A 23,355-nucleotide genomic window follows, 5' to 3' on the forward strand; every position below is an offset into this window, starting at 1 on the left:
GTAATACGACATAGGAAACATATTAGGCTCTTGGAAAAGCAGAGGGGAAAATACTTACTCATATATAAGATATGTCCAGAAAGTAGGATGAGCAGTTCCCACCACCATCACCTTCTCTTGAAGGCTTCAGGAAGTTACCATTAGCCAAATATGAAACCCTTGACAAAGACATTCACAAAGCAAAGAGGTCCTGAAGGCTCTCATTTCAGTCAGATGCCTCTTAGCAGTAAGCAATGCCAAACAGCTCACATAGGCTTTCTCTCCAAACAAATAGCAGAGTAAACAGTAAGCCAAACACAGTGTGCAAGAATCCCCAAGAAGAAAAGTGGTCTACCATTTGTGGATCGGTTCAGCAGAAACTGGAAGAAGGACTTGGGCTTGCAAGCAAAAATAACACACACGTTCTGAACTCCCCTCCAAGAACAGAAACAGTGCAACAGCTCTAGAAAGAGAAGTATCTAAACCCCAGCATGTCTCTGATCCATAGTGTGCTCCACAATCCCAATGCCTCCACTGGTGCATCCGGGGGACTGGTAAGAGCACAGCTGCTCTGCAGTGTAAGCACAGAAGTATAATCATGGCAATTCGGAAAATCCTAGTGAAAACTAGTTGGGCTAGTAGTCTCCGTATATCGGCAGATCCAGGGCAAGTCTTACAAGCAAGATGTGCAATCACCAGCAATAATATGGTTGAAGCTATACATACCTTGTCCTCATTAGCACTATTATGGTGTTAAGATACCAAATATGAGCTAACATGCGGTAAGAACACCTCTATATTCCTATGATCATACAAACAGGGCACGAAGGGTAATTATAGCAACATTTTCAAACAAACAAAATGTCGAGTTAGTTAAAATTTGCCAGATTTACTTGATTTTTCACATGATATATGAAACATTTCCTAAAAGGCTAATGCAAAGGCAGCTTCCTCAGTTCATCTCCATATTTCTCTGCCTTAAAATTTTGAACAGCCCCCAATGGAAACAAAATGTTTAAATTGATTTGTTATCAGATTTCTTATGCTCCCATAGACACAAAACCTAATGTATTATGCTTGAAAAAGAAGAACTAAAAATACAGATACAGTCACAAACTATATCTTCTTAGATTTCATTTTTGCTAATCAAAATGGCTGAGCATCAGCTGGGTGGAGAAAAGGATGGCAAATAGTAACACAAAATAAATATAAAAATAAATGTCTAAGAATTTGAAAATTAAGCATCTCAAAATGCACAGTAATTGATACATAATTTGCATATTCATTGTTTAAATTATATTCAATCAACCTTAAATCACTTGACATATTTTGAGATTCAAATGTTGATTTGGATCGATTTAGAATCATTCTTAGATTAACTGTTTCATTTGCATTGCATAAAAACTCTGGTACCTTAATAATAGTTGTGCTTCTTTTCTCTTCATTATCTTTGTCTCTTTTTTTTTGCTTTTCTTTTTTTTCAAATGAGGGTTTTTTCCCTATTTTTTCCCAGAATGTCTTCTGGAGTTTAGTGTTTTTTCTGGGTATATTTGTGCTATGACCCTCATCTCTACCAACCATTTCTGCAACTAGCAATAAATTTTTACATTTCTGACCCTCTTCTAACCTGTCTTCTCCACTCTGCTTCTTCCCACTTATATTTATGTTGTCCAAACCATAAATGTTACCCTCTGATATTTTCTTCACACTTAGTTTCTCATCTTGACTCAAAAGCTTTTTTGTTAATTCATGTTCTGATAATGGAAAATAATCCTCTTCTCCAGAAATAATTTCTGAGAGGCTAAAATCTGCATTTAAATCACAAGCATTTCCTAACAATTCTGTACCTAAACTTCGATCATTCTGCACTGGTGACACTTCAAAATCTAACGGATAAGATTCAGAGACTTTTTCTGCATAATGAGTCTCTGAAATATTTCCTGAAGAAACAGCTGAAATTTCTTGCATTGTACTCTTGGCTTCATTTGGATTTAAATTTGATTTTTCTAGGATTTTGTTTTCTACTAGGAAATAACTTTTATCCAGAGATTCTCTCTGCAGTTTGACAGTATCTGTTTCAACATTACAATAAACATCTGGATTGCTCATAGATTGCAAATTTAACTTTGTTTTTTCACTTCCACTGTGCACTGCCAGCTCTCTGAAAGAGGATGCAACTTTCTCTAAAGATGTTGCATCCCTTGCACCTGAGAGAGAATCACCTTTTTCATAACACACTTGAAACTCTCTGTCTTCAGAGTTTAAAGTATTGTGGCTATTGCTTTCTGTAAAGCAATGTTCTTTATGCTGACATTCAAAATGAGGTGAAAAATGTTGCTGTTTGTGAGGGTTGATACCAAGGGCATGCTTTCCAGCTTTTGGAGTGACTTCAGCTTTCTTCGTTGTTAGCTCAAAATTAGTTTCTGATTGCAACTCACATTGTTCCTTTGTTGAAACATCACTCCCTACCTTTCTTGAATGCTTTTTTCCTGTGGTTTTGTGTATAATTTCCACTCCAGGCAACTTCTTTGATATTCCCTCTGTTTTCCATCTCTCTCCGTTAACAATTTTCTCATTTAACATTTCACCAGGATCATTATTCACACTCACACAGATCTGAGCTGAAACAAAAAAATCTTTTCTGCCATTTTTTTCTTCTTTACTTTGATTACCAGAACCCATTACACTCTCCTGCTCTCTATGTAGCTTATTGTCTCTGTTGCCACTAATGCTACTTTCTTGACCACTGAAATTTAAAAATTGCTTTAATATTCTATCAATTTTGATTTTATCATATCTGTCTACATTTAACTTTCTTCTGTCAATTTCCAATTTATTTTCTGTGTGTTCAGGTTTACTGGAAGAGTTATCTTTTTGCAAATATTTCATATCCATCATGCATCCATTAGGTTTATTTTCCTCTCTCAATTCAACAGCTTCATTGCAATCCAAACGTTGAAAGACTTCGGCTGACTTCACAGGTTGCTGGAGTTCACTCTCTTCTGGTAAGCTCTGAGCATGACAGCATATGGATTAAATTGAGATATCACAGAAAGCATCTTGTTTTTTCCTTATTCTGTGCATTCTTAATGCCAATACTGAGAGTTAGGAAAGAAGATTGGTATGAAACAAAATCTTGGAACAATCACAGACTTCAGAAGTCTGATCCCAGAAGAAAAAAAATATCATTTCTCCTTTGAAAAGGATTATTATTTTTCTGATTTGTTACCCTGATTGCAAAGAAAAAAACCCATCATATTATTTTGAGACTGGAAACCTGCTTAAGTTATCTTCAAAGAAGCTACCAAAGATTTAGAAGGCTGCCAGGGAGTGGATGAGGAGGGAAGATGGGGAGTATTGGATTTCCAAAAAAGCAGTCCTGGAGACTCAGAGCAGACTGAAACTCAAAATGTTTTGAGAGATTCCATTTGTTCTTGAAGAACATGAAGCCTATTGACATTCACAGGTTTCCTGATCCTTGTTCTTTGTTTGACTTTTTATCTTTGATGACATTAACTTTACAAGTCATATTAAATCTTCAGTTATGATGGTTACTTATCAACAAATATTATATATTTCCATCAGTTTGCTCCACCGCTTGATGCAAAAAGATGCAATGCTGTTAGTGTTACAGTTGGTTCAGAGGTAATTTAATAGCAAGAAAAGCCAATAAATACAAAGCCAGCACCAGAATTATAGAACTCTGGTTCTTTTCTGTAACAATAACATTAAAATTTATACCCATATGATAGTGTTCTTCAATTTAATCCAATATATAAAGTTTATACTAAAATAATGTGGTCCTTAAAGAATGACTATATACAATCTCTTCCAGAAAGAGATTTCAAAAGAAAGTGAAGAATTCAGAAGTATTTTTTCTCAATTATTTGGAAAGTTGACTCTCCAGGAAACATGTATTTTGAATAATTTGTCAGTCTAACTTCAGTAACCTACTCTTGTTAATAAGATTCAACACGAAGTATAAATAAAATGCTGTTTGACCCCAAGGAAACAATGTGGTAGAAGGACAAATGGAAAAAAGTACCTGAAAATGTCAAAGACATTTCAGAAATTAATTAAGAGGGCATCATACCTCCCTGTTAAAAGAACTTCCTTACATGTTGTTAAGTGGACCAGAATGCACACTAGGGAATATTAAGAGGCCTACACAGGATATCAACAGCGCATGCACAGTAAGTTTGTCCTCATCGTAATGTCTGCATTTATGCAAAAGATCAAGCCCTAATATATTAAAGTATTAAAACTGAATGTATGTAACTATGTCTCCATCAGAATTTAGTGAATCATATGATCCTTTTAGCTGGAGGAACTGGCAACATGTATGGATGGTACGGTGCTACGTTCCTGTATAATGTGCACTACATAACAAATTTTAGTTTTGTGAATCATTCCAACAGGTATATAGCTGTTTGTTTGCCTAGATGTTCTTTTTGCTTGGTTGACTGACAGGGAAAGACCTACCTCTTCCTCTTCCAGTCTTTTCAAAGAGTCACCTGCAAACTTAATGTATTGAGTCATCAAGGTCACCAAGGCAGTATAACGAGTCCGTAAATCCATGAACTGTAGAGAAACAAAGGAGGGGGAGAGGTATGACAAAGGAAAACACTCAAATTAACCTCAAAATAACTAATTAACCTCAAAATAAGTGATAAACACTAATGTAGAACCTATCCCAATTCTCATCTCAAAATTCTGATTGTGGAATCCAAAGTCCTAAGTTTGATTCCAAAGTTTAATGCCATCAACAGGGTCCACTTGCACTAATAAATCCTAAGGAGCTATGAGGAGATCCATAAGGAGAAGAAATTTGATTCTTTCCCCTCCAATAACAGGTTATAAGAGGGGCAAGCAGTGCTGGTCACTATTCTTCTCTCTTACAGTTATCAGGGAGGCAGATTTATCTTTCCCACCCAAATGAGGCTGATTTGCCTTGGAATCTATCAAAACATCCAGATCTGGTAAGTTTTACCTTAGTCAAGATGAACACTGACCCTGTTTACTGTGATCAAGGTCCAGCCCAGAGGTAGTGAATAGTTTTCCTGAGGTCAAATTCTCATACAGCTTTCTATTATTTGGATTACTTTTGTTCATCAACTGCAATATACAGTCTTGTTGCCTAAATACAGCATAATGACCAAGAGAATATTTATCATATCACGTATCTATAGAGATAAAAATAATCTTGCTTGGATTATCCTATTTAATCATCAATGAATCCAAACACTCTTGTGTTTACACTGTTCTAAGCAAAGACTAACATTTTCCTGTCACAAGAAATCCATTTACCTCTTGAATAATGAAGTCTGATGAGCTTTGTATTCTTCGGCGCTTCACTGGAGATTTTTGTTGGGAGTCAACCATAGCTCTGTAGGTCATGGTCTGTAACTCATAGTCCTGTAAAAGAGAAAATACACTAAATGATTGGCACCCCACAAGATACTGACACTAAAACAATAGGATTACAAGTGTAATGTTATTTGTTACCTTCACAGCAGCTGAGTATTGCTCTGAATACTTCTGGCATTCGTCTATTTTGCTTTGTTTCATTTCAATCTCAGAAACCAGCATCTGTAAAATAAGAATCTATATTTTTATCTTAAAAAGTTATTTTTATTACTATTATAATTAATATTTTTACTTTATCTGGCATCATCTCACATAAGTAGATGTTTATCTAACATCTAGTTTATCAAACATTTAATATGCTCCTATCCATGGATGTACAAGTAATTATGCTCAAGCCTGAGCTTCATCAGATTTATGGTACGAAAGAAGTGAAAAAACCTGCCAGCTTTAACGGGTGGTGAGTGAACTTAAACCAAAATCAGGAATATACTATTTCATGCATATAATTTGTTATTTTGTCTCTTATTTAAGTTGCATTTCCTTCTTGCAGGAGACAGTTGTTAAGTTTAGGTCTGCTTCCATGAAAATATTTCTACACCCATAAATACCAAGAGCAGTACTGAATACAAAATTATGTGATAAGGAGAGTCCAGAATTTTTAAGGTTTTGATCTTTGCACGATCAAACAATCTGGTCTATAAAATGACAGTCATCAGTGATATACCCATGGTTGCATTAGAAACATAAAATCATATAATCTCATGATTACTTGGCATTTTACAGTAAGGACTGATGGATACAAGCACCTCATAATAAAAAAGACTGACATCACTGGGTTAAACTGATATGATAATTCTTTGGTCATTACAGAAGTGCTTTTCCACAAGGACATCCCTTTCATACCTTATGTTGGTTCAACTGTTTAGCCAATGCTTTGCTATTTTCAGGATGTATTTCTTGAATCTTTCGCTGAGTATCTTCTACTTGTTGAATCCAAGTGTCCAAAGAATTGTAAGTATCTTTATAATACTTCAGAGATTTATTAATACCTTCTAAGTCACGCAACCTGATTTTATTTTAGAAGATAGGTAAAAGGGGAGAAGATGATTATTAAAGACAAAAAATGCAACTTTAAAGGGTTTGAATGCCTTAACTCTGCTACAACTCACACTTTAAACATACTAAAATAAAACTCAACAAACAGCAAATTCACTTCTCAAACACCAAGGCTCCCAGCTTCGTGAAGCCTTTTCATTTCTCATAAAGGGCATCCAGGAAAGATCCTACTACAGAAGAAACTCTGCATATATCCCTTATTAGTGTGCTCATCTGCTTGAAACTCAATGAGCACAGGAAACCACAAGGAAGAGGGAGGGCTCTGCAACAGCAATCAATTCTGTTACAAGAAGCGAGAGTATTTCAAATGTGACCTATGGGACAAGAAGAAGTGTGCTGTGCTGGAGTTAAGTAGCAGTAGCATACACTTTGTGCCTCCCACAAAACAACAGAATTACACTAAAACTGAAGACTGCTAATGTGCAAAATCCTGTACAGCCATTTTTAAATCATGGTTTTGACCTGTAAAGAGAGTTCTGTGTATTTTTTCAAATTCATTTTCGTACTGATAGAAATACTGACTTCTTCTTTCATGATCCTTATACTGTTACACGTTATCATGGTGTGATTTTGGCAGTTGTTCTGTGCAGAGCCAGGAGTAACACTTGATCCTTGTGGCTCCCTTCCAACTCAGGATATTCTAAGATTCTACTTAAAAGATCATATAAATATGACCACTCAACACTGCAGGATAAACATACTTATTACACAACTTTTTACAGTTTGACTAGGAATGAATACTTGGAATCGCTCTAGCGTTGTTCTCAAGATACCAAAAAGAGCAAGCAAAGGAAACTGTATTACTCAGGTTTCATACTTAAGCATGTTTTAAAGCTAATAACCATGAAAAAGAGAAAGGATCATGGTAACTGCAGCCAATATTTGTACATATTTTTTGTATAGTGATCATCAGTGTTAAGCTGGTAGGAAGCGGAAGAGAAAACATTTGCAGAAAGCAGCCTCTTTACAGCTCTGTGCTGCAACTACCAGCAGCACACTGTCTTATTTACACCAGAAGCCACTATGCTTTAACAGCCATTTTTCAGCATAGTCTATTCAGGATGGAGTCCTGTGAGGAAAGCATGTGGTTCATGTTTACTCTCTGAGGAAATAAGGAAATTTCAGTAACTCATAAAACCACTGTTTAATCATTTAAATTATGTTAAACTATCAAATGATGAAAAATCTGAGGAGGATTTAAAGCTAGTCATTCTGCAGTCAGCTTTAAGTGAGTTGGCTTTTTCCCATTTTCCATCTAACTTTCCAGCAATGTTAAATAGACACAACTAAATTAGTTAATTGCAAGTGAAAAACTTCAGTATTGCATCTGAATGGATATTCACCCCTTAGAAAAGAAGGACAAAAATGTGACAGGTTGTTTTGTGAACTTTTACATCAACAGCATTATCTTCAATGCTCTTGTTCAGGTTATCTATAATGACAAAATGAAGTACATTTTAAAGAAAATAAATTCAGACTGTATAGTACAGACTTCCTCAACTTGCTTATATTTTGTCCTTCAGTCTCTACAGTTCTGCTTCCTTTACATATAGGAAACAGAACTGTGGAGACTGAAGGAAAAAGTATTTTCTGGAAAGTCATGTATGGACATCTCCATCAGAACTACAGATAGGTGTGTTCTGCTGTATCTGCAGATCTGTGTAGGCTTGTGCATTTGAGTAACATTTTTCAATATCAACTTGACAGTAAAGGTTTGAATTTAGAGCAACATCTCAACTGGATATTGAGGCTGTGCACACACACATACACAAAAAAAAAAAAAAAGAGGCACTTCATCAAAAAGTTATTGCACCAAAATTATCACAGAAGTCAATGGAAGCTAAGGACTTCCAGACTTAGCACTTGAATCATCAAAAGCAAATTAACATGAGTCCAATCATAACTGATGAATCACTTCATCAGTTTAGCCTGTCAGAACTAATTATGCAGAGAAACAGATGGTATTTCCATAGGATTGCCGGTCACTTCTGCAGGCTTTTTCTGTTGGTTTTTTTGAAGAAGAAGAAGAAAGAGAATGTATCTCTACTATGTATCGGTAAGTTGTAAGTAAATAATCTTGATCATCTTTTGGTGCTTAATAGTCATAGACATTTCCTGTGGAAAAGTCAGGCAATGATGTCAGCAGCACAAAAAAGGTATTCGTCTTAGCAAATTTCAAAAACAGCTCAGAAAACTATTCAGACCTGTTTTAGTATGAATTTCTGATTGTTTTTCCTCAGAAATATTAAAACCAGTATAGAACACAAACAATTTATAATAAAAAGTTACACAAACCTATTTTCAATTTGACAATGAACATTTTGCCACCTCTCGGCCAACTGGTCCACTTTTTCTTTATGCCAGTCAAAGTCAAGATCACGTTCCTTGTGCATTTTAAACATCTGATCACTGATCATCTTTGCCTTCTGCAATTCATCCTCTAAGGCATGGAATGTTTGTCTTTTTTCATCTACTTCAGATCTCCATTGCTAGTATATGAGAAATGAAAAATTGTAAATAACTCATAAATTATGACACTATTTTATAAATTAGGATTTTACATGAGTAAAATGTATAAATTAATGAATCAAAATGTTTGAATTAATATTTTACTTCTGCTTGCTCAAATACTCAAATGGTACCAGAATGGGTCTGTAGCAACTAATAGTTATAAAATGCAAAATAATTCTTAGTAACAGCAACCCCTAAGACACGTAGATCAAAACACAGCCATCAAATTAACACAATTATCTCATAAACTACATCTTCCAAAAAAATCATTAGACAGATGCCAATCACTCTAACAAAAAAAAGCATTACTCATATTTTGCAATATTAAAAAGAGGTATATACAGCAAACAAAAAATGCTTCAGTTCAGTCTTTCCATTTCTCAAAGATATATGCCCAGCTTCCTAGGAAAGCCTGATTAGTATACTATAGCAGTAGTAGGAATGCTAGTGTGGTCATGTTTATATAACATAAGTATAACTCTATATTTATGTTACCTTATGTATATGCTACCTTGTGAAGAGAAAAAAATCTTACTGCAGCATTAACAAGTGCCACGCTTGGAAGTTCAAATACTTCACAGCATTTCCTAACAGCGGGAACATGCTTTCAAACTATCCAATTCCTAATGCTCCGAAGCAATTCTTTTCTGAGATGTCAATCCCAATGAAGACTAAAACTAAATATACAAGCCAATTTTTTATACACTATACAGTATAGCATAACCAAGTCAGGTGTTACAAGATAGATACTTTTTGTCTTATTTTTTGATTTGCCTATGAGAAGGCACCAGCAAACTCTTACCTTTAATGTGCCCATCAGGTTTTCAATATGGTTTTTGTCAGCCATTACTGCCTCTTCTTCACATAACTTAGTTTCATAGTGTTTTACTAATGATTCTGCTGTTTGGGTGTTCGTCAGGACCAAATTTATAGTTTTTAATCTGAAAAACAGTAATATCCTGTTAACTGAACCATCAATAACAACATTCAACACATTTGTGTTCTTCAGTCTTTTCCTATCATGGGGCACCCCTTTATAAAACGTTAAAATATTAACTCCCCTTTCCTCGATCAGTATTATTCATACTAATATCTTCAATTTATTTTGAAGAGAAAATTGTGAACTAAAAGGTGTGATGGAAGATACCCTAGTACATACTTATCTATGAAAATGGAAGACATAGAATAAACTTGATTCATGTTTTGAATAACAACATTGAGCTCAGAGCGCAGGGTAGGGACTGAAGGTGAACCAGCAGCTTGACCGAAAAACTCTTCACATTTATCTGTGATGGCTCCCAAGTCATCCTTCAGTCGATCCAGTTCTTTCTTCAGTTTCTGTAAAATGAAAGGTGACTGACAGTGCTTTCATCCTACATCAACCTGATATATACTCTACATATCACTATCAGTACAGGTATGCCCTTTGCTTGTTTCATGTGTACAACATAAAAAAAATAAAAAGAAACAAATGTATAATAGGGAAACTAACAGAATCACCACTTATCAGCTTCTTTTTCTCACAAACCCAAGCATAATATTTGACTCATCCTTACAAGATGCAGTGTAAACCTTCCTGGCTACACTCAAAATCTTTGCATATATTCATTTTCAAATAAAACTTTTCCTAGGTAAAACAGACTTTCTCAAAGGCTCACCTCTTGCTCTGAAATCCTAAGCACATTTTCATGTACATCATCCCTTTCCATTGGTGTTCGGATCTGCCGTATTAACCGCTCCTCACAAGTCTCTAGCCGTAGTCTGATATTTCTAACTTCAGAGATGTACAGATTGTAAATAGATTCTTCCTGCTCCTCTGTTGAAAGAAATAAGGCACGTGTTAGCAAGCAAAGTCATCATGTCATTTTCAACATATTGTCTCATGAAACACTTCATAAAGTCATCGTTCTACAAGGGTTGGACTCAATGATCTTTATGGGTCCCTTTCACCTTGGCATATTCTGTGTGATTCTCTGTGAAGTCTTTCTGTGTCTGGTTGAAATGCCATCAGTTTCCATTGGAATTTTGGCGATAAGGAAAATTTTAGGAACCCTTAATTTTTGCTGTTATTAGATCATCTCCTCACCCATGAAAAACTTTTGTCCATGTGTCCCAGGCATAGGCATCACCCCTATGCAGACTTTGCTAAACCTAGTGACTGATTCTCTCAACCAGTGATATCAGATACCTTAAATTCTCTCTTTCCAGTGCACAGGGTAACACATCTCTCCTGAAGTGCAGTGAACTATGCTAATAAAGTAATCAGCTTTGCTCTACTGTATTTCTTTAAATTACTGATTTACTCAACAGTAAATCAGAACAGACATTTTAAGCTTTCTATTCTCAATGTATTAAAAAGAACATTAAGAGAACAGTAACTACAAGCATTCTGTGAAGCTAGAGAAATACCTAGGATGCTTTTCTTGCCTTAACAGTTTGAAAAAAGTTTTAATTCTGTTATGAAATCAACAAAGTAATCAAGCTGTATTTCCAGCATTCAAAAGCAAGAAAGGCATGACTAAACAGTGAGCTGTAAGGCACGTAATAAATTCTTGGGTGTAAAATTTGTTGTAGTACTCTATATATTAAGTAACACAACAATATTTGGTACATAGGTTAATATATACAAAGTTAATACAAAAATTAGAGCTTCAGTACAATATAATTGTGCACATTGTTAAAACAACTCTGTTCAAAAGAATTGAGGTGATAACAATATCAATGTGATAACAATATCAATATGATAAAACAGGTCTCAGGATCAAGAATTAAAATCTCTTTCATGAGGGCATCTTTCTAGCACACTAAACTAAGTTTTACCTCTTTCTGCAGACTTAAGAAGTTCTTGATAGTACTGCTTGCAAACATTAACTTCCCTTTCCAGCTGTGCTGTATCAGAGCTTGTAAAGATTTTGGACTCCTGGCTGTCTTCCAAAAAATCATCAAAGCGGGACTGCAAATTGCTTAGAACCTGCTGATGTTCACCTGGCAGCATTGTCTTTATCTGCAACAGATTATAAACCCAAAGCACAGTCAAAGATGATGCATCACTCACACAGTTCCCATTTCAAGTTACAGATATGTACAAGAATGAAAAACGCATTATGGAGGAATGAGTATTCGGTCCTCAGCTTGAAAGACTAAATGTTGCTTCACAGTTGTTCCACTGTTAGTCAGAAGCTGTAGCATGAGGAAATAATGGCTGTCTTCAGGAAGATAAACCTTAGCCTAATGAAGCTAATCTCCCCAGATATCTTCAACATAAATGCAGAAAGGTAGACTATTGCAGCACAAAATGCAGAATTTAGTTACTGTTCATTGCTTTCAAGAGGTCTCTGCTCACAATAGGAGACCAGGCTGCAAGCAGTTTTCCTGACATCACCGCTCTGCTCCTTCCCCAAATGTAACTGTGAAAAGACTGCTCAGATCAGGGCAGAACATTGCACACTGATAACCAGCATGGCCACTGCTGCTAGCTAATCCCACAAGGAAGATGAGGATTGCTGCAAATCACTGATTATACATTTCCAGGAAGTATATCCTATGACTTCCAAGTAAATGGTTAAGAGCCCTTCCTAGTCATAGCACATACCGAGGCAACATTGCCAGCTCTAACAGCTTCAATTTCATTTGTCAGGTAATGCCAGGATACCACACTCTTCATGTTTACATGTGACTCATGCCAAAGGGCCAGAACATTCTGAAATTGCTGTTCAATCCTGAAATATGAAAAAATTCCAACTTTAGATCAGGGTAACACATGAAAAAGAAAAAAACAAAACACAAAACCATCCTGTAAGATATTCTTTTAACCCAAGTTTCATATAAATTAATTTTAACAGAAAATAGACAGTTTTGTCCCTACCTGTTGGCTGTATCTATTGCTTCTTTGTTTGGTGGAGGAACTGTAAAGCATACAGATGGAACCATGGCCTCATTACCACTTGGGCTAATGACTTTCCATTTAGCACGATGGGAGTTGTTTGCTAATATACACTCATCATCTTTGTAAATAGTTATCTAGTATTAACAGAAAAGCAGAATAATTTGATGAGTCAAGCATTACGAAATAATTGTACAAAGCACTTCTGCAAACGGTGTCTACAAATAAGCAAAAGAACAACAAAACCAATGTTCCAACACAGGGATTTGCTCTTGTTTACTAGGGTGGAAGAAATTTAGAGCCCAGCTTTCTCCAGGAACATGGTAATTAACAAAACTTTAGCTGAATTCTCACATCTGTAATTGGTTTGAAGAAATTCAAGTTTCTAACCTCAATTTGTCTATAGTCACAGATGGCTTTAATTGGGATGGATGTTTTGAGTACACAGTCAGGGTTTCTTGGCTTCAGCTGAATTATTGCCTTTGCTCTTCCCACAAGGCCTGCCACTGTGCTCTTATACTGCAAGAGTTGTTCTTTTTCTTCCTAAAACAGTTAAGAAAAGAATACGTCATAAGAGATGGCCAGAATTCAGTGTTGCCTTTTTGATCCTGTTAAGCTTTACTTTTCCTGACTCCTACTGTGTATCTTAAAAGTAACACATTTTACAAGAACAAAGTATCTTTCTGTAGCCACTGGTTTCCCACATCTGGTATTGTAAATATAAAGAAATAAATAACACTGTGTTTTAAAGTTGTGAAAAACAGTCTTTGCAAATGGATAAATACAACTATTTATTTATAACTTCTGAAAAATGAACTATTTTCCCTTCACTTCAAATGAATAATCTTAACACATTTTATATCCAACTATAATTCTACACATTTCTGGTTTCATTGTAACTCATGTTAATAGGGTCCTCGAATTCTTACCATAGACTCCTGGACAAGGTCTTCCAGCCTATGAACACTGCTTGATCTATCACAACTGTATTTTCGGTATATGGTATCTTTCAAATTCTTCAAATATTCCATGGCTTCTTTGGCATCACTGAAAAACTAGGATGAGATAAATACCAGGGTTATTTTTAAACAACCTAAAAAGTATACAATCAGCTATACCAAAGTTGATTTCAAGTGCTGACTTTTTAAAAATAACCTTTTCTAGTTGCTTGAAGTGACCACTGTACCACATATGCAGAGAGATTCATGACCTCATGTCTAAATGTACTCTTCAAGAAGGCACACACCAGTTATTCGTGGTACTACATAAAGGCAAAATTAATTGAGCAGTTATTGAACCTTAGTTCATTACTGTTCCTGAAATGGAAAAGTTTTCTGAAGTCAAGCTTTCCTTGGAATCACAACTACTTTCATATATAAAGAATATAGTATAGAAACTAGCTGCAAAATCCAGGGAGCAAAGGGGCAAACACTTTGTGTAGAAAGGGAAGTGAGCTGCCACACTTGACAGTTCTGCTTGGGCATCTGCACCCCCAAACTAGGATCCTGGTTAAGCACAGTTGGGAAGAGAAATGTCCTGTGACAATCCTCACCCCATTCTGTCCCTTAAACCTCATTGCTTAAATCCAGAATTCCCATTTCTTATCCTGACCAGTAGGAGCAACAATTGCTTTGTCTTCTCCAGTGGCCCTTTCCTCACTTTGGGCTTCCATCCTTCTCAGTCCAAAGGAATCTTATCCCCACATCACCCCCTTTTTATCTTCAGTCATCCAACCCAGAAGATACTAAAGATTACTCTTTATAATTTAAATATTTTCAAAAAGTAGATTTTTTAAAAGCCAAAAAAACTAACAAACTAAAAACTCAGTAACTGAGTTCTGAATCATTTGCTGAGTGGATGGATGATAATCAGGCAAGCAGATGGGTGTTTCGTCAGACCTGTCTGCTGTCAGGGTGTTCTCTGCTCCATTTATTATTAATACTGTAAATTCTATTTCCTTTTGAGAAGTCCTGGAATAACCATCTAGAATACGTTCTTCCATCCTCCCGTCTACATCATCTGCAGAAGCTGTATTAACAGTTGTTGTGCACAACAGGGAGAGAACATAGCTTCTTTCTCAGAGTCTCCACCTCCAGCTGCATCACTGAAAAAATCTCAGGCCAGATTTTTATCTGCTGTGAACTGATATAGCTGTAGTGAAGAAATATCGGCATGGTAACACTGTAGGAGTATAGCTCATCATCTAACGACCGTACACGACAAATGTCAATTCTACAACTACTGTGAGACAACAACTAGCACTTCTGGTGGAACTTTTTGACCATGGACATAACTTAAAACATTTCACATTTTTATTGATTTACTTTCTTACCTCAAAATATGCAGCATTTTCTCTCAAATGTTGTTCAACACAGTGACAGAGCTGGAGAATCCAGCTCCATTGGGTCTGCATTGCTGCTCTATAGGCCTTTAAGGAAGAGAGATATATTTTAAAAAAGGAAATTACAATTAAAACTTTAATACCTTTAGGAAACATGAAAGCAACATAGCAAACACAAGAAGCTAAACTTGACCTCCTCACCCTGGAAAAGCAAGCTGCAGCAAGGAAAATTCCAATTAGATGGGAGGAAAAAAAAATCCTGTCACTACAGTGTAGTCAAACACAGGAAAACTTGCCCAGAGGGACTGCGAAATCACCATCCTCTGGCCTGGTCAGAACTGGGCCAAACAAATCCCTGACACTGCTCCAAGCAAGAGCCGGAGTACAACTCTAAAGGTTCCTCCAGTCTAAGCTCATCTACAGTTCTGTATCTCTATTTACTCCGTCAAAATAGATGCATTCTTTCCTGGACATAAATCGGATATCAAAGTACCACTGACTACACAACTAAAAAAGACTCGCTGCAATAGGTAACAATGTGACACTCGCGCAGGAATTTAAAGCGCCTTCACCAGCAGGGGGCGCTCTCGCCCCCGGGAAATCAGCCACAGGTTTCGGATTTTCAATTCCGATTCTCAGGGAATTCAAAACAGCTTTTCCATTGACTTCAAGGAATTTCAAAGTGATGCATTAATGCATAGGTTCTTCTGTAGAAAAGGATTTTTTTATTATTATTTTTAATAAATACCCCAGCGTAGCATTACTGGAGACAGCATAACCTGCACGGTCATTGTCACTGCGGTGGCCTGTTTTCATAATACTCCTCTTTAATATATTAGTATTTTCCACTGATAGGAAACCATTAGAACAGCATATACTTTTCAGGAATAGAGATCCCCACATTACATAAAAAGTCATTTATTATTGAGAGAAGGAAGGAAGGGAGGAGTTTTCTTCAAGTTTCCACTTTAGGCACATGTGAACTCACTGAGCTGAAGAACAATAAAAATCCATTCTTTCTGAATTTTTTTATTTTTATATAATAAATCAGCTATTCACTGTTTCAATGTTTACCACCTACTGTCTGTATCTACTCTTTTCTTGAAGATCTACAAGGAAAAACATTTTACATTCTCCTTTGGAAACCTGTTATGACCCTACAACAGCTACAGTAAATTTTCTGTACGTGTTACATAGAGCTTGATTCAAGCCTGAAGTAAATCACATCATCTGGTCATATTTTTAACATCCAAACAGGTTTCGTAATTCACTGACAAATAAGTTATGAAACCAACTCTAAATCATAATAGGAACCTGCAGATAGAGTAAATGACTAGAAAAGCTCCCACTGAAACTTCTTTCAATCCAACAGGAAAGAAACCACATAAGGACTGTTCTGTGCCCTCAGTCTGCTAATGCAATTTGTATCAATAACACTAAAAGCTGCGCGCATGACCAGAAACATCTGTACAGACCAACTCTGAAAATTTTAATTTTAGAGTTTAGGGGAATTTCATCTAAGCAATCCAAGAGGTATCCATAACTTTATAAAAGTGGTTTTATTTTTTGAAAACTGGAATACAGATATGACAGAGATGCTGAAGAAGAAAGAAAAGAAGGCCCTTTTATTTAGAGTCTTGTTTAATTTCCTCTAAGTTAGCACTTCCCTTCTTTTCTCCCCAAATTAAGCTCTGTTAAATCCCAAAACTTTTGCTGTTTCTGTGTTGTTTTTACTAACTTACTTCAATGGTTAGCCTGGCTGGGTGATTTTCAAGAAGCAACTGTTCAGCTATTTCTTGTACTGATTTTATAACTTCTTCTTTTTCATCAAGTTCTCTCATTAATTCCTTTTTCCAGACAAAGAAAAAAAAGTATTAGAAATTTCTTAAATTATCAAAGATGACTTAATTATTCTCTCTAGATTATACTAACAATACATACCGCATGATATTCCTTTTTTCTTGCTATATTGGAGTTTCTCTCACTCCAGTCATATGCAACCTCTTCCTCTTCTTTTTCATTCAGCCATATCAATTCTCTAGTAGCACGAGACACAAAATTGTGAAGAGTATCTAGATGCCTTTCCTGATTTCTCGATGTGTTCTTTATTAAAAAGAAAAATATTTACAAGAATCAGAATTTAAAGTTCATCCCTTTTCAGAGATTACGCACACTGAAAAGCTGAACATGGAAGAGGAATGATGAACTTACCAAGAGCTTTGAATACTGACTCTCCAGTTTGTGCAATTTTTCCACATAACTGAGTTTAAGAGGAGCAGTCATTTGGATCTGTATTTGGCATATGAGATCAAAAGACAACAAAAAGGTTAGATATGTTAGATCTCCTGATTTCATCAAAAGTCATCCAGAGATCAGAAGTAAAAGTAAGACTGTGAAACCCAAACATAGTTCTAAAATTCAACATTAGTTTATGGGTCACCCAGTGAGAAATTAACCAAAGAACTAAAGAATATGGTGCAGTACCTCACTCATTTTGGCTTCTTTAAGGCTGGATTCAAATTCCTCAATAGCTTTGTGGACATTTTTGTGATTTTCCAAATGGCTTTCAACACTTGGTAAATCTGAACCCCATTCTGTTCGATCAAGTTGCACCTTACAAAGAGGAAGAAAAAATTAGCCATGTTCTATAAGAAGTAAACGTAATAATTAAAAGTGGACTGTTTCCACGAAGATGGGTACCTGCATTTCTTCCACCCAGCTCAATAGGTCCTGGACAAATTTCATGTTCACCTCTTCTTCTGTTAAATTCTGATCCACAAAAGCTGATTTCATAAGAGGTTTTCTGATTTGCATCAGTTTGAGTGTTTGCACAGTCCCACTGTCTACTCCTGTCACATAGCTCTGGATTAACCGTGGTGGGATGCCTGGAGGGTAAGCAGGAGTGATGGTTGGTGTCAGTCTGGAAGTAAGACCTGATGAAAGGCCAGATGTCAAGCTGGAAGAAGCCAAAGTAGGTGTTAAACCTTGGGTCATTGCAGCATTTAATTCAGGGGTTAGGTTTGTTGTAAATCCTGAGTTTAAGCTTTCGGTTATTCCTGATATCATAAGCTTTGTCTGCTCTGTGGTCAATGCATGCCCCTTGTTGTACACAGAAGAACATTCAGTCCGTAAGGCCATCAGTTCATCACGAAGTTTTGCAACTCTATTAAAACAAAATAAGAAAAAAATAAATGAAAATAATTTCAATGAATGCTTATGATTAAGGTTTATCATGCTGAACTGATTCGAATAGTGATTTGAATTCACATGATCTGTTACACTTTAGTCACACTTAAATATTTATAAAAATGCTCTTCTATCAGGACAGGATATGTCAGCTTATACTTCTATACAGATAACAGATGAAGAAATCAGGCAATGACTAAAAAAATCAGCATGGTATGGGCACTAACATGCACTATACACGATTCCAGTGAACAATCAGCAAACCAGAAATCTTACAAGATACTACATGTTGCAGTAGATCAAACACTTGCAGTTCACTGCCAAGGAGCTATGTGTTTGATCTCAACCAGCCCAGGACGGATCCTGAAAAAACTTTAGAGCCACTTCTTCATAAAACTGAATTATGCTGTTTAAATGCTTCTTTGTGCCAAGACTATATACACACTGCCACATATAACCTCATGTTACCTCACTTATTACCTGTTAATAAACCTATAGCTATCACCTAAAATCTTGCCCCCATTTAAAAAAAATCACAGTTAGTGAATTCTAAACACATTTTAGGTACAGTAAACAAGCTTACATCTTTACACACAAATATCTAGTAGACATTAAACATTAAGACATGTTCAGAGGAACTACTTCATTTTCACAAATAAGTACAAACAGCTCCTCTTGTCTTCAATATTTGTGGGTAATGTACCCACCAAACTACCTGATATTTGGGTGCCTAGTGACTGATTGATAAATTTTTTCACCGACAGAAAGAACTGAAAATGTTGTCCGTAAGGGGTATCCACACTTGGGACGTTTACTTGTTTACATAAACACACTGTAAAGTACCTTTGAACAAGCTGGTCTGCTTGATAGTATTTTCCATCAATAAGAATTTGGGCATCAACCACTTGCTGACGAAGAAGGTTCTCAGATTCAAGAATATAGCCAGCTACCTCTGCTTCATGTTGGAACTGGAGCCCTGACTCTAATCGCTTGGTGTCCTTAATGAATAAGAGAAAGTCATTAAGCCTTGCAGCTAAACCAAAGGCAAATCAGCTGTAAGAATTTCTAAGTTTTTTTTTTTTTGTAAAAACTTCTTCTGATCTCAAAACAATTGTGAAGGATTTTATCTAACTACTGACAAAAAGAGAAGGTAACACAACCTACTCTAGGCAATTTGTGGTATTTTGTTGAAGAAATGCTATATTAACAGTACAACAAAAATAAAAGTAGCAGCTATTAAGGTTGCACTCAAAAATCCTTAAGAGTTTTTTTTTAAGTAGCCATTCTACTGCTATAAGTTCATGAATACAGACAAGTAAACTAAGTAAAATCACTGACTGACTTACAGACTGCAGAGCGTTCCGGGCAAGTATCAGTTTATCCTCACAGCTCCGGCTGTCCCGCTGAATTCTGTTTGCAATTTGCTGCAGCATTTCCAACCTAGGTGATGCCAAAGTTTTTCAGAAAAATCAATAAGTATTAAAGTTATTTATATTTACCAATCATGTTGTATGACTTTAAAAACAAACAAATGAATCAACAGCATCTAACACAAAGCACAAATACATACGCCAAGTTACCTGTTCCCTTCTAAGGTGCCATTACCAAAGCTTATACAAGATTTAATCAGCGTGGGACCACAATTAACAGAAAGGAAATTCTCGTTAGAATCAACGCTGGTTCGAGTACTAGTACTGTTGCTAAACAGTGAATCGCTGCTATGATAGCTATAACTACTGCTATTCATTTTTACATCCAGAGCACGGTCCTTCTGGTTGTTTACATTTGCTGAAAAATGAAAAGATAAAACTCCTACAAAATGTACAGCTTCTAGGGATGTAGTTCCACTACTGGCTTTTCAAACACCTAGCACTCCTCCTTTAAATAGGCTTGAGTACGCACATTCAAAACCCAGCAACTAATATTCTGCCAGCTTTTCAAAGGATTGTACCTGGGGCTATGTATGCTACCTTGCTTTTGGCTTCTCTACCTTGCAATAAAGTTCTGCAAGTACAGACTAGGCAGCAACATCAGGGCGTCTCTAGGAAACAGACATGCCAAATATTTTATTTAAGTGTCACCAAATAACTATAAAGCCAAGTAAGAACTAAAACAACTCTTTGCACTGTTTCTCACTCTTCAATGAAAAGTTTCAAAAACAAGCAAAGTGTGAAATCCTCACTCAGCAGTTCAGTACAAATAATTTCTAGGTTGGGCTGACTCCTTTTTCTTCAAACGGAAATGCACAATAAAACTGGGGGAGTATCACGGTTAATCAGCTCATAACAATATAATCTGAGACACCTGTACACCATCCAACCCACCATCACTACTCCACTGTCCAAGCATGCATATTTACTAACTGCCCTGTCTCACTATTCTGTCTTGAAAATTTGCCCTCACCTTCTTCTTCATTCACAGACAATTGCTTCTTGCTGCTTTGACCACAAAACAAGTAAGAAAAATCTGATCACTGCTCTTTTGTTTACATTTTAACTCAGAACCTGGGTTAGGGGTGATTTTTTCAGTATTTCACCCCCTGCTTTTAGGATTCCTGAACAACCACACCCGCCCCACAAGGTGACTGTTTACGCAGAAGAGCACAGCAAAGGCACAGACACACCCCTGCTGCATGCCAAACTCTGCTAGTTTTGCAAACTAGAACTCAGTCTGGCACTTTTCTCACTGACATCATAATAAGTTTGATCCCATACACCAATCTGGCCACACATTGTCTATCTGTGTTGATACTTTCAGATGTGTTCACCAGACTTGTAGGCAAAGTTTTATTACTTGTCAAATTTCAGTATTAGAGGTCACATTTTTGCCACAATCAAATTTTACCCCAGGAGCTGTATCAACACCTCATATTAATGAGATGCACTAATAACCAATACAACAGATATGGATGACGTTCTTGTGCCCAGAACAACTGATAATCTTAACTTGGTGACTAAGCCAGAATCACTTAAAGAAATTTTCTCTCTCATTTTACAGGGACTACCATAGGTAGTGACTATCACTCTACGATCTGTCACTCTGTTTACCATTCCTGAAATACGGGAAGGAGTTTAGGTTCATGTTTGTTTACCTGTGCTCCATCCATATGAATAAAAAATAAATAAACTAACATCATTTACACATTTTCTCAACAAAGATAATACAGCTTTCTGCAAGTATGAACAGAATTTCTATTGGTGAAGCCAGACACTAACTTTGCTTTTGGCAGCTTGGGACAGATTAACCTACAAGACCTAGCAGGCTGTATTTCTGCTGCTGCTTTCAAGTGTTCTGCTCTGCATAAAGGGGACAACCTCTGTATTGCAGGGGACAACTTCATATTCCTCTATAGGAACTTGTTCCATAGTAGGGTGCTGTGAAATCAACACCTCCCACTGAATCTGCTGTTTCAGTCATGCTCTTGCTTTTGTAAGCATGACACATATTTAACTAACTTTGACTGTCTTTGGGATCTTCTCTGGCTGAAATCTGTCTCTTTCTGAGGAATTCCTATACAATGATCCAGATTCTCCATACCTACTTTCAGGTTCCTAGGAGCAAGGAGAAGGATCACCCTATTGTCACCAGAAAGTCAGTGACAGGATTCTCTAGAAAGTGATTCAGATCTTAGGTGTCTCCTTTGGATGCTTAAAGTTAAGTAGAATGAATCCAGACTCAGGTGTCTATATCTACCCACATACAGAAGCCTCCAAAAGCACTTAACTTAAAGAAAAGAGGGTTTTTCTTAATTAATGAATGGATAACACCTGTGTCCGCCACAGAACTTAAGAAGTACCATTAAAAAGGAGAAATGTTCTCAGACTGCATCAAGAGTTTAATTATGCTCAGTAATTTGCTAGTATGCTAGTGTGTTACTAGCGATGTACAAAACAGTGTCACACATCCTACTACCATGGAAGACAACTATGCATTTTGCACATCTAAGTGTTTTGTGTGCTCTTGAGAACAACTAACTCAAACAATCTCTAAACAGGACCTTAGCCCACAAAGTTGTGCAGCAAGTGAAATACACATTTCACGTAAAGGATGAGGATGGTGCTTATATGAGACAGTGAACCGATATAAACCCAGCTCTGACTAATTGTACAAAGAAGGTGGTTATATTTGCGTGTAAGTGCTTTGATGATCTGTTCGTCTTGACCGTCTGAGACCACAAAAGTTATTTCTGTCTGGACCTGCCTCTATGAAGCAGGTAAAGAACTACAGGCCTTGAACAAAAGTAGAATTACTTGCTCTAGGAAATTTATCATGGAAGAAGGTATTTACAAATTTCAGTATGGGTTAAAACAATAGAAAATATATTAACCAAGCCTGTCCAACGTTCACTAGCGTACCTCTCCACTTCAGGCCGAAGAGTCTTCTCTCTTTCCAGCATGGCAATAATAAGCTTTCCCCATTCTTTTTCTATATCATTTGGATGGTAGCCTTGAGAAAGTTTGATGCGTCCAAATTCTATCCAGACCTTAAAAATTCATATATATTTGTTATTTTAAGCCACAGAAAGGGAACTTCTATACATTTCAATGCATGCTAAAACTTACCTCTAGCAGTTTATATAGACGTTTAATTTTTGATTTATCTGTCTCCTTTGGTGGAATTTCTGTTTCTTTAAACTGTAAATACTGATTATAAAGTGCCTACAGAAACATAAAAAAAAATCATCAGCTTTTACTTATAGTTAATATAACCTTCTTCTCTAAACCCTCTCCTATATTCTTCACAAGCTTACCTTTATACTGTACTACCACAGTTCTACAAAAAATGATCAGTGTCAAACTAAAGATTTGCTTTTGGTTGTTCATATGTTAGTAATGTATTTATTTACTTGGAAAAGGTCAAGAAGTAGTACTGTTCTACAGTTGCTTTAATTGTATAAATCAATAAGCACATCATTTGTTCAAGTTTGCTTTGAGTCAGTAACATAAAGTGTAATTCCAACAGAAAGTTTAAG

At 36.3% G+C, this 23,355-nt stretch overlaps 1 protein-coding gene across 12 annotated transcripts in view; it reads right to left on the minus strand.

Moving 5' to 3' along the window:
• DST (dystonin) overlaps positions 1-23,355 on the minus strand; it is a 305,079-nt gene that overhangs the window by 127,814 nt on the left and 153,910 nt on the right. For 8 of the 12 annotated variants that reach the window (XM_027695999.1, XM_027695998.1, XM_027695995.1 and 5 more), the window contains 23 exons: positions 22,946-23,041; positions 22,739-22,866; positions 19,730-19,823; positions 19,227-19,381; positions 17,898-18,360; positions 17,682-17,810; positions 17,409-17,486; positions 17,139-17,300; positions 16,940-17,044; positions 15,189-15,284; positions 13,786-13,911; positions 13,247-13,399; positions 12,839-12,993; positions 12,566-12,692; positions 11,794-11,977; positions 10,632-10,789; positions 10,133-10,311; positions 9,776-9,914; positions 8,758-8,951; positions 6,250-6,412; positions 5,485-5,568; positions 5,287-5,394; positions 4,462-4,560 (listed from right to left, as the gene is read on the minus strand). In XM_027695999.1, the coding sequence (XP_027551800.1) occupies positions 4,462-4,560; positions 5,287-5,394; positions 5,485-5,568; positions 6,250-6,412; positions 8,758-8,951; positions 9,776-9,914; positions 10,133-10,311; positions 10,632-10,789; positions 11,794-11,977; positions 12,566-12,692; positions 12,839-12,993; positions 13,247-13,399; positions 13,786-13,911; positions 15,189-15,284; positions 16,940-17,044; positions 17,139-17,300; positions 17,409-17,486; positions 17,682-17,810; positions 17,898-18,360; positions 19,227-19,381; positions 19,730-19,823; positions 22,739-22,866; positions 22,946-23,041 (3,375 nt within the window). Of the gene's footprint in view, positions 1-1,392; positions 2,992-4,461; positions 4,561-5,286; positions 5,395-5,484; positions 5,569-6,249; positions 6,413-8,757; positions 8,952-9,775; positions 9,915-10,132; positions 10,312-10,631; positions 10,790-11,793; positions 11,978-12,565; positions 12,693-12,838; positions 12,994-13,246; positions 13,400-13,785; positions 13,912-15,188; positions 15,285-16,939; positions 17,045-17,138; positions 17,301-17,408; positions 17,487-17,681; positions 17,811-17,897; positions 18,361-19,226; positions 19,382-19,729; positions 19,824-22,738; positions 22,867-22,945; positions 23,042-23,355 lie in introns of all 12 variants that reach the window. The other 4 variants (XM_027695988.1, XM_027695993.1, XM_027695989.1 and 1 more) reach the window with 1 other exon arrangement.

The sequence above is a fragment of the Neopelma chrysocephalum genome, unplaced genomic scaffold (assembly GCF_003984885.1).
Source record: "Neopelma chrysocephalum unplaced genomic scaffold, ASM398488v2 Primary Assembly neopelma1_104, whole genome shotgun sequence".
In the NCBI taxonomy this organism is placed as follows: Eukaryota; Metazoa; Chordata; class Aves; order Passeriformes; family Pipridae; genus Neopelma; species Neopelma chrysocephalum.